At 35.3% G+C, this 11,857-nt stretch overlaps 1 protein-coding gene across 2 annotated transcripts; it reads left to right on the plus strand.

Moving 5' to 3' along the window:
• The first annotated feature begins 2,181 nt into the window (after positions 1-2,181).
• On the plus strand, positions 2,182-10,456 carry LOC126822023 (protein-L-isoaspartate(D-aspartate) O-methyltransferase). Of its 2 annotated transcripts, none has more exons than XM_050550742.1 (7): positions 2,182-2,205; positions 2,398-2,602; positions 3,293-3,429; positions 3,953-4,057; positions 4,607-4,819; positions 6,007-6,206; positions 8,108-10,456. In XM_050550742.1, the coding sequence occupies exons 2-6, from the start codon at positions 2,440-2,442 to the stop codon at positions 6,184-6,186; spliced, it is 798 nt and encodes a 265-aa protein (XP_050406699.1). In that variant the 5' UTR covers positions 2,182-2,205; positions 2,398-2,439; the 3' UTR covers positions 6,187-6,206; positions 8,108-10,456. The 2 variants fall into 2 exon arrangements, with proteins under 2 accessions (XP_050406699.1, XP_050406698.1); XM_050550741.1 differs by having other exon boundaries at positions 6,007-6,176.
• Positions 10,457-11,857: the final 1,401 nt, after the last annotated feature.

Here is an 11,857-nt window from a genome sequence, read left to right on the forward strand (position 1 = left end):
ATAAATGTGGGAGAGAAATGTCTCACTTGAGGTCATTTGATTCTGTCAAATTCATTCATTGTCTACCAGTTAAGATCGATCGATCGTACTAGTCCATTCCGTTCTCCCTTTATGGGACCTTGTGACATGGGCAAGTTACTTGGTCAGTGGGCTATACAGCTTTGAAAGAATCAATACGACGTCCACTAACACAACACATATAACACATTTTGTATATGTGATACATCCAATAATGGACATACAGTGTTACAAAATTAATTCCATGACAGTCAGCCACATTTTTCAATAAACATCATCTGTTGCATTCTAATTTTGAAACTTATTATGTCTTATTCCGGTAGAATCAGAAGGGTAGTAGGTCTCGGTAAATTTTACAGGGTAGCTTCAAGGAGGCAAGTCGCTAACTCGATATCACCCACAGTCTTCAACATTGTAAATACGACTTATTGGTCAATTTAAAACAAGATTGATGTTATTTTACAGTGAAAAGATTGGCTTCTGATATCCAATATTTAAGACAAACTGAAAATTTTACCCGCAGCTGCCTGGCAGGATACGTCCACATTTTACAAGAGATGGATAGAGAACAAACTAAAAACAAAAACGATTTTTTGTACAATCAGGGGCCATAATCCAGAAAGTTATGGTCTGAAATGCGCATATATTTAATTCAACCTTCATTATGGTGGAATGGTGATATATCTAAACGTTTTTTAAAATCGGAAAAAAAAATTGTGACCTCTAGAGAATCCACAAGCTAAAAATGTTATTTTTCGAACAAACAGGGGCCATAATTCAGGATTATACGATGCAATATGTGCGAAACAAGATATTTGGGTTATAAACATGCTCGAAACAAGATATTTAGGTTATAAAAATTGTGACCTCTAGAGTGTCCACAAGCCAAAAACGTGGTTTTTCGTACAATCAGGGGCCATAATCCATGAAGTTATGGTTCGATACATGCCAATATAGAAAGGAATCAAGATCTTTGAGAGATAGACCTATATTTCAAATTTCGTCAAAATCGGATAAAAACGGACGGACAGACAGGGGCGACGACAATATACGTCCACATGAAAATGTGGGCGTATAAAAATTTGCACATGAATCGCGTGCCAGAATGCTTTCAAAGTTTCAATCTAATTTAAATTCAGATCTATATTTCGTTTCGTTTTTTTAATACTTTCGATGGCATACACTACATGAAGATCCGACCAGTTGTAGTGGGAGATTGTGTCAGGGGTCATATACTGTCAGTTTCATCAAAATCATATAAAAATTGTGACCTCTAGAGTGTCCACAACCTTGTTATTTTTATGCATATATTTGTCGACTGTGTTTGTATGGTAAGGCCCGGGATTTAGAAAAGAAATAAATATTCACTTCATTGCTGAGTAATTTCATTAGCCAGAAAGCGTCTCTGACGACCCTCACTGGAAGTCCTAGGACAGTAGCACCCTCCCCCCCCCCACAAAAATCAAGAATTGCTTCCTCTGGCCCTGAATGAATTACATATCGAATTCCAACTGTCAAGGGATCTTTTACATACACGCCAATGTGTACACGGGACCTCGGTTTTCCGTCTCATCCGAATGACTAGTCAGCTGTCCTTGTCAGGCCCTCCATAATGCACCACTGACAACGGGGAACCACGTCGGAAAATCCTGATGAACTTTCTCGGCCAATGCAGGGATCGAACACTTGACCTCCAGGCTAGCGAGCCAATGTCTTGACCATTTAGCCACCGTAGCTCCCGCCAAAGAAATTTAGCTCCTTTAAAATTTCGTAGGCTAAATCTCATAGGGGTCAAAATTAACATGTATTTGCCTCTATATGTTACCGTACCATAAAATGTTTTATGACCAATGCAGAAACTTATGGTGCAAAGGAAATGATTTTCCTTTGTAAATGCGATCCAAAACCGTCACCTGACCTAGGTTTGCAAGTTGCATGGCTATAAAATAATAAGTAAGTTTGAATTATTTGTGTTCAATGTTAACTAGCACAAACTGACACTATAATTCAATAGAAAACGGGCATTTTTGTCCAATTGCGGGCATGACCATTGAGAGAATATCAAATCAATTGGAAGAACCTGGCAAGCACCTGTCCAATCTTTGCATTCCACAAGTTTACCGCCGCGAGGCATGGTCACGGGGTCACGAAGTGTCAAGGCTATTTTGAAGGTCAAGGTCGACCAGGGTATGCAGATATTTCATAGAATATTTTTCTTAATTGATTTTTAATGCTTGTTAATTTATTTCAGTTGCTAGTTCATTGTTGATGACTAGGCCAATATTAAAGATCAGTGTTTATCAACATTTAACAAGCTTGCATTCAATGTATAATATGAGAAAAACTGGTAAAACTTCTGTCATTTTCGTTTGTTTGCAGCCATTTGCAAAACAGCATGGTCGATGGAAGCCATAGAATTAAATGTTGTTTACACCGCTCAGAATAAACCAGATGGTAGTAAGAAGTAACTTTAAAAACATTTTTACAAAACAACTTTCGTTAATATTTTGCATTGTAAGTAGAACCTCAATGGCGTGGAGATCAAGTGGTAACAGCAATGAAAATCTCATTGACAACCTGCACAGTAAGTCTACTTTTACTTTAGTCTTTACTACATGTAGTACTACATGTAGAACCGGCCATATCGATCAGTTTTCAGTGACATTTACATGTGGTTGTTAATTCATGTCATACTATCTATGGATCTATAAGGTATGCATTATGAATTTTTTGTGATCATTTATCATGTGCTGGAACATTTTAATGTGCGTAGACTTCAGGTGACCGTTGGCGTTTAATATAAAATATGATGACCTCACATTATTTTCTAAAAGGGCACCTTCGAACAAAGTATATTGTTTGTGCAAGATTGTGGGTATCGGGTAATACCGACCGTATGTAATCTATCATAGGCCTTGCCCAAAAGGGGATCAGTCACCTCAACTAAACTCATCTGTAGGTCTATTTGATAAGTTGGAGTGCAGCGGTCCATAGATTTACCCAAAACACCTTTCATTACCCAAAATACCTTTAATTACCCAAGACACCTTTAATTACCCAAAACACCTTTAATTACCCAAAACACCTTGTATTTCGAATAAAATAACAGATTTTAATTGTTTTTTTCTTTCTTTTTACATGTATAGATGATTAATATACTCTTTTTTTAACTGTTTAACTGAGAGAATACATATTCCTTTGATCTCCTCCTTTTCTTTTGCATCCTATCCATTCTTTAATTATGTTGTTATTCTTATTACTATTGTCATTGTAGGAAATGGTATTATTAAAAATGAGCGAGTACTTGAGACAATGAAAGCTGTAGATAGAGCTCACTTTTGTAAGCATAATCATTATACAGATGCACCACAAGGTATCGGCTATTCTGTAACAATAAGTGCACCTCATATGGTATGTATTGCAAGCACCTGAATTTTACAATATTCAGAACAACAAACATAATTCCTGGGAATTATAATTAGTATGATTAATCATATTATTTGTGGGTCAAAATATACTGAAAGACAGATTTGTTGGGGATAATTGTCAGTTATTTGTGATGCTCTTTCATAGGCTTTGGTCTCACATATCTTTAAGGGGTGAGGGTATTCATATATTTCTTTTTCAAAAATGAAGTCCCCCCCCCCCCCCCCCTATCTTGCACAAATATTTTGAGGCTTTAGCTGTCCAAATATCATGACCTCAAATTTAGGGGAACGATATGCTTGTCATTTAGATACGTGCCCTTTAAGACAAGTGTTAATAAGCCACTATCCTCCATTCCCACCACATCCTCTCACACACCTAAAGACGTAGACTGACTGACAGGATGGACAAACTGTCAAGTTTATTTCCGTATTGTATTAGAAGGCATCCTTTAATAACAGAAACCGTTAATGTATAAATGATATTTTTCCACTTATTATTTTTATAGCACGCCCATGCACTGGAGTTATTAAGTGAACAGCTGAAGGAAGGAAATAAAGCTTTAGATGTTGGTTCTGGAAGTGGATATTTAACTGCTTGTATGGCTCTATTGGTAAAGTTATAACTAACCTTCATAAATACCTACGTATGTAATAAGATTATTTACTCGGTTGCTCAGATATTATGGCATTTTATAGGATTGTACTTCAAAACAGAGTTGTCCTCCCTTACAGTCCACCTTAGCCTCTGCTATTGTGTTGCAATGGCTCACTTTATTGCACACGAAACCGAAATAAAAGACTATATCTTTTATTTTCTTTAATAATAAATTGCAAAATAAAATAAAAAGCCATTATAATGATGGAAAAATAATATAGTAATTCGAAATATACAGCGGACTCTTTTTATTAAAAGAGGGGAATTGGAATGGCTTTGGACCGTCAGTCAGACCTTAATTTCTTTCACTGGACCTTTGGAAAAATAGTCACCAGCAGAATTACATAAATAAAAGGCTGTCATAGTGATGGTAAATTAATATAGTACATGTATTTTGAAAGATACAGGGAACTCTTTTCTGGGATATGGTACGGCTTTCGGCCGTCAATCATACCTTAGTTCTTTCATTGAACATTCGGGCAACTATGTAATATGTTATTTACAGGTAGGAGAAAATGGTAAAGCTGTAGGTATAGATCATATTGATGAATTGGTGGAAGGATCGATTGTTAATGTTCAAAAAGATGCTAAATTGTCCAAACTATTAGATAGAGGTCAGTTAAAGTTTGTGGTTGGTGATGGTAGATTAGGATATGAACCCGAAGGACCATATGACGCTATACATGTTGGTGCTGCAGCACCTCAATTACCAGAAAAGGTACGAATATAAAGTAAAAGGACCAGAAGGCGGTAAGGGTACATATCTCAGAGATCCTTGAATTTATAGACGATTGGAAAAGTATGATTTTTTCCACCATTGCTTTGAAACTTTAAGATACTGCGTAATGTTTCAGGTAAATTAATGTTAATATAAATGGACTGAATCCTTAATTTTTTCACTTTCATTTGTTTATATCATGAGGAAGCAGGCTTCTTTGGAATATTTTGGTGCTTATAGATACAGATATCTTTTTAGTATTTCACAAGTGTTTACTGGCAGAAGAATTACAACCAAATGATGTTTCCCTTTTTATGCAAGTCTCCTTATATGCTTTCCAATGAAATTTAATGTCACAAATTTTCACAGATTACTATTTCAAACAAGATATTAAACTGAATAAAACAGATTAAAGCAAAACTAAATTGACCTCTTATCATGGCCTTCTGATCCTTTCATTTTAGTTTTATATGTCTCCCAATATTTTGCTTGCTGTCAGAAACAAGGCCATTAATTTTCAAGCTGTCATGTTATTTTTCCTGAATTAAAAATCTTACAATTAGGTGACAAAATAAAATAGTGTTTAACATTTTACTATTCTGCACAACCAGGTGATTGAAGACTTATATATGCCTTGCAGTGTGCTATTACGACAGGACCTAAGTTATTTTTATTCCATACAAAGGACTAAACACTTTTCCTTGCCAAGCACCACATCCTTGTTCCAATGACAATGGGAAACCAGGCTGGAAAATCCTCAACCAACACAGGGATAGAATCCAGGACCTCCTGGTTAGTGAGCCAGTACCATCATACTCACTGTGAGCCAGTCCCATCATACTCACTGTGAGCCAGTCCCATTATACTCACTATGAGCCAGCGCCATGATACTCTTTGTGAGCTAGCACCATCATGGTTCGACATCAGCAATGTATTCTATATTTATTGACAAGGAGTAGGGTCGCCTGTCTCAATAACCTCGTGGGGTTTTTCTGGGTCCTCCGGTTTCTTCCCACTGTTAAAGTCCCCTACACACAAGCGAATTATTGAAATAGAACTGAATCATATTGTTAGTCCCGAAATGGCCTACTTTGTGTCGAATGAACGTTTAAACCCCATTTGTCTCTCTCCTGTTATTATAATAAGAATATACGCTCGTAATTGATTCCTTTTTCTTACGCTTGTAGTTAGTTGAACAATTAAAGCCTGGAGGTCGCCTGATTATACCAGTTGGTAACCAAGGTGAAAATCAGAAATTACTCCAAGTTGACCGTCTGTTGAATGGTGAGGTCGTCAAGAAGAATTTGATGGGTGTAATATATGTGCCTCTAACAAGCAAAGAAAAACAGGTTCCCAGGTGGAGATAACTCATAACCTTCTTGGCATGGTATTCCAAATATTCCCAAAATTCTTTAAATGGACAACAAGACAGAAGGCCAATGAAAATTTCATCATCTAAAGCCCCATCAACTTTGAACGTTTATTTAGTAGTGACGAAAAATTGGAGAAACTAAGTTAAGACTATGGGGGTGGGGGTACCCTAACAATGTTTATTATTTTGAATACATAGGGAGTTGATAGAACTGGATATAAAATTGATGTCATGATTTTTGACTCTCCCCCCAAAAGAATTGGGTCTGAGAACCCTGCTATATATTTTGTGCCATGAGAGTCCAATAGAATAAGCTTGATCGATAAATTATGCTAAGACACACCCAACAAATTATCGCATTTTGGTACATGTTGCTGTCCATACCATATAGATACAGAGAATTTGAAATCCTTATTACTATATTCATGTGTGTTTCTGACAAATTAGATGTTTCACACAATCATGTTTAATAATTATTGTTGAAATTATACATGACATGAAAAAAAAAATGTCCATGTTAGACAGTTTTATATGTTCTTTTCTTCTGTCTTGTTGTCCCTTTAAACATATCAGAGCTTTAGCATAGCTGTTGCAGGAATATAATCTTTATCTCTCTCTTAAGTTTTTTTCTGGGGGTAAATCCCCCCCCCCCCCACTCTTTCGTTCAAAATATTTAGATTTGTGTTCTATGGTATAATAGGTTTTTCTGAATGAGTAATCCGTCTTCTTCTATTAGTGTTGAACTTCTGCTTCTACCGATTGTGAAATTGCAGACAAGTTGTCTTAATTAGTATGCTTAGCGCACACGCGGGAGTCTGTTTTGGGGGAGGAAACCCACAAGGTTGAGTAGGCACCCCTATCTCCAAATCATGTACGCTCACAGCTCACACCAGGGATCGCAACTTTCGAAGTGCAACACTCTGGACTTCTAGACCATCCCAACCCCCCTACAGTTATAACCGAAAGGTGAGGGGAAGCAACTCTTGTTTTGTTTTTGTTTTTACATGGATTCAGACTAATAATCCTTTCCCTCTCTATTTACTTTGAAGAAAGTTTTTCATTGCCTTTTCTATTAGTGTTGAACTTCTGCTTCTACCGATTGTGAAATTGCAGACAAGTTGTCTTAATTAGTATGCTTAGCGCACACGCGGGAGTCTGTTTTGGGGGAGGAAACCCACAAGGTTGAGTAGGCACCCCTATCTCCAAATCATGTACGCTCACAGCTCACACCAGGGATCGCAACTTTCGAAGTGCAACACTCTGGACTTCTAGACCATCCCAACCCCCCTACAGTTATAACCGAAAGGTGAGGGGAAGCAACTCTTGTTTTGTTTTTGTTTTTACATGGATTCAGACTAATAATCCTTTCCCTCTCTATTTACTTTGAAGAAAGTTTTTCATTGCCTTTTCTTTACCTATAACGTTCTTTTCAAAAATTTGGATGATCTTAATCTTTATAACCACAAAGGGCCTAATAAATCACAATCATCTGATAAAAATGTTGAAGAGGGTTGAATATTTTCATTTTTCCCTATGCCAAGTCAAAGGAATTTGGCTTTTGTGGTCATTTTTGTAACATGCTTACCCAACTTCATGTCCTTCAACGAAAATGTAAATTAAAATTTTTTTCTACAATTCTGGACTAAAAATTAAAAAAGAAAAATGACACACAACAGGGGACAAAAGAAAGAAAATAGAATTGCTATAAATAGATGAGCTACATTCATGTATCATGAATTCAGGGGAAGCAATTACTAGTCTTGGTCCACAACTCCACATACATATTAATAAAAATTTTTTAAATCTTATTTTGTTGAAATGGGAAAGTTGTTAAAATTTTGTCATAATGAATACCTTGTGAATTGTAGTCATTTTGATTATGGTCTAATATATTTCTTTACCAATTTCATTTTCAGAAGGAAGGTGGATTTATAAGAAGACACAAGTTCTTGCTTCCTGCTATTTTAGTTTGTATCCAGCCATTACACAATTTTACACAGTTTGCTTAGTAGCTATTTTTGGCCATTCTAGAAACAACCACAGCTAGGAGTTGGATGGGACTTATTCATGAAACCTTTTCATTGATTGCCCAAGAGGGAAAATCTGTGCACAAAAGTTAGTTCTCAATTAAATTAAGTATATTTAGTTACGATGCATTTTTATAAAACGGCACAAGATATGTTAAACTGAAAAGGTTGTGTTAACAAAACGGATGTCACATACTATATATAGGTATATAAATGCTGTTTCCACTGAAAATTGTGTAACATCTGAAGATAGTTTCAACCCAGCTTCTTTCTAGATTAAAGATAAAATACCCCAACCATCCGGCAAAATGATAATTAGAACTTAGTTACGACTGAATTGAATTTTAATTCTTTAAATGACATCTAGAAGTACGGTGAACTATTATAACAAAACATGGATATATAGATATAACTACTTCTCAGTTAAGTAATAAAGACTTTTCGTAACACATGCTGGTCACGTTTTCAAATTAATATTAACTTCAAACTTGAAAAACAGTGACCTGCATGTGTTACAAAACGTCAATAACTAAGAAGTAGTTATATCCATTTAAAATACAGATGTGACGTCATCCTTTGATCTTGGCGTACCATTATTTGAAATAATGGTACGGGCAAATTGCCAATCATACATTATTTATACTAGTGAAATACTGGACTCGCGTGACACATTTCTTTGCAAAAGCACGTGCAGAGTGTCTGTATTTTAGGTCGTTTGATAGTCTCGAGCTTAAGACATTACGTAATATATTGCAAAAACACTCGGGCCTACAGCCCTCTTGTTGTTACAATATATTACTTAATGTCTGGCTCTCGATCATTAAACTATACATATACCCTGTGTTGTGTTTTGTTATAATGGATTGTAGTTTTCTTTGACTTTATTTAGATAAAAGTTGACTTGAATCTAGTCTTTGTTTTCAGTGGAAAGAACATTAATATAAAAATTGATAAGAGTAGGAATTGCTATTCTGATTCCTGTAAATTGAAATAGACTAAAAAAGATTTATATGTTAAGTTTTATTCCAAGTGAATAAAATTGATATTTATTAGGAAAAAAAAGCAAAAGAAATGTTATACAAATAGGCCTACTATATGTTTAGTTTTATTCCAAGATAAATTTATAAGATTAATATTTATTAGTAAAAATAAACTAAAGAAATATTGATTTTCAATGACTAAACTTATAGCCTGTACTGAAATTGTTGTTGAATGATTTCCCTACCCCCAAAAATGAATAAAGTTGATATTTATTAGGAAAAAAAAGCAAAATAAATGTTTAGTTTTATTCCAAGATAAATTTATAAGATTAATATTTATTAGTAAAAATAAACTAAAGAAATAATGATTTTCAATGACTAAACTTATAGCCTGTACTGAAATTGTTGTTGAATCATTTCCCTACCCCCAAAATATGATTGTGTGGCGATTAGCTATTGTGAATACTCACAAACGATACAGTCTAGGGCAGTAGGAAACTGTAAAGGAGTTTCAGAAGAGGGACATTTTTAGTGGAAATAGTTAATAGTAATGTTGAAGGGGGCGTTGTCCTATAAATCACTACAGAAAGGTAGTCAGGGTATGTTTCTGTGTACTAAAACTGCATTCAGCCATTATACATTTGCCTACACAGAAAAGTACCCGAGATATGTTACAAGATCCCTTCGGATAGTAGTGGAAATAATTAATAGTGATGTTGAAGGGGGTGTTGTCAAATAAAGCACAACAGAGAAAGGTAGGCAAGGTACATTTCTGTGTACCAAGATAGATTTACATGCACAGAAAGGTACTTGGGATATGTTACAAAGACCCCTTAAGCAATAGTAATATATAGATCTTATCCTAATAGTAAACAAATATATATATATGTAGTATGTTCTTATCCACATTCTTTGTATTTTGAATGAAACTATGAAATTCAAATAATTTACCTTAATAGAAAAAAAATTTCTCTTAAACCGATCGAGCGATTTTCCATAGTAGTTAATAACAATAAGTGGAATTCATAAAAATTTACCCAAATAGAAAAATTCTCTTAAACCAATAGAGGGATTTTCCATAGTAGGTCGTTGATATTGAGTGGTGAATTGAATTTGTATTTATTAGTTTAAATACAGAGAGTAGGATTGTTATTTTATATTAAATTGCTCTCTTTATTAAATAAAGTCTTACTGTTATTTGAGCTTTCATAACTTGTTATGTAAATATTTTATTGTTCAATAAACTTTAAAAGCTTTACAGATTTCCCTCTTTGCCTGATCATACAGAATTAGTACTGTATATGAAGCTTGACTTAAAGCCGTGCGGAGCCACGGTGGCTCAGTGAGTAAGACGTTGGAACGCTAACCTGGAGGTCCTGTGTTCTATCCCAGCATTGGCAGAGAAAGTTCATCAGGATTTTCTGACGTGGTTCCTCCTTATCAGTAGTGCAGGACCGTGGTCCCATGTATACACGGGTGTGCACATAATAGATCCCTTGGCAGCGAGAAATCAGTATAAGAGTAAGCTGTATGGCATATGCCTGTCTTCATTAGCTCATTCGGAGCAGAATTATAGGGCGTTAAAACTCCATTTCTTTTCTTTTTGAAGTTGGGCTTAAAGTCTACTTCCACCAGAGTGATATCGCCGATAGGTATATAAAGCAAGAAGTCACTGCTTATGTAGCTGAAAATATAGTACCATGGATCCTTTAGGGCATTCAAATGTATTCAAAGTCTGTAAATACAGAGTGACAAGTTAGTTGAATACTATTACTCTGAATGTATGATGTTTTGCGCCGCAGCAATTTGGGGGGGTTGGATGGCCGAATGGTTTGCGCGTGTGCGTTTTATCATAAGGTCTGTCATTGAGTCAACTGGCATGAGGGCAAATTCATTTACAGCTTGTATTTGTCCTTAGTTGATGTCCATTTACCATAAATATCAAAGCCTAAATAGAATCTTAGATTATACTTTGCCACAGTGTAGCAATACGCTTCCATAATGAATTTTGTGTATGAAAACTTTTCAATGATATTTGTATCTAACTTATAAAATCACATATATATAATATTTAGTGTTGCCATTTACAACTGGCTTGTAATAGAGCTATCACGTTAAATTACAAGTGAGGCTGATGTCCCCGCCGAAATCCCAAAATAAACAACTTAGCTTTAATGGGAAATATTAATCACCTACACCAATATTGAACAGGTTATAGTCTCTATTTTGCCCAAGGTATTGATGTAATGAAACTATACAAAGTTTCAACACTATCACTCAATTATAATCAAAGATGTCGAGCTCCAAAGTCTCGACCAATAAAATTGCTTATTGCTGTGCTTACCCTGAATACAAAATGCTCATTATCGAACTTAGTCAAGGTATTGATGTGATGAAACTATATGTCAAGTTTGTTCACTTTCACTTAATTAGAACCAAAGTTATTGTGTCCCAAAGCATCAACCAATCAAATTGCTTATCTCTGCTTACCCTTGGCAGAAAATGCTCATCTTCGAACTCCATCAAGGCATTCACCTAATAAACACCTACACCAAGTTTGACTATTCTAGCTCAATTAGAAGGAAAGTTATTGTGTCCCAAAGAATGTGACAAACGGACAGACAGACAGACGGATCCATTTTAATAACACCCTGCTTTC

The sequence above is a fragment of the Patella vulgata genome, chromosome 5, assembly GCF_932274485.2.
Source record: "Patella vulgata chromosome 5, xgPatVulg1.2, whole genome shotgun sequence".
In the NCBI taxonomy this organism is placed as follows: Eukaryota; Metazoa; Mollusca; class Gastropoda; family Patellidae; genus Patella; species Patella vulgata.

Coding starts and splice junctions, on each gene's coding strand:
- LOC126822023 (XM_050550741.1), top strand. CDS start 2,440: ATGTTGTTTACACCGCTCAGAATAAACCAGATGGTAGTAAGAAGTAAC. Junction 2,603..3,292: donor TCTCATTGACAACCTGCACA/GTAAGTCTACTT, acceptor TTGTCATTGTAG/GAAATGGTATTATTAAAAAT. Junction 3,430..3,952: donor CAATAAGTGCACCTCATATG/GTATGTATTGCA, acceptor TTATTTTTATAG/CACGCCCATGCACTGGAGTT.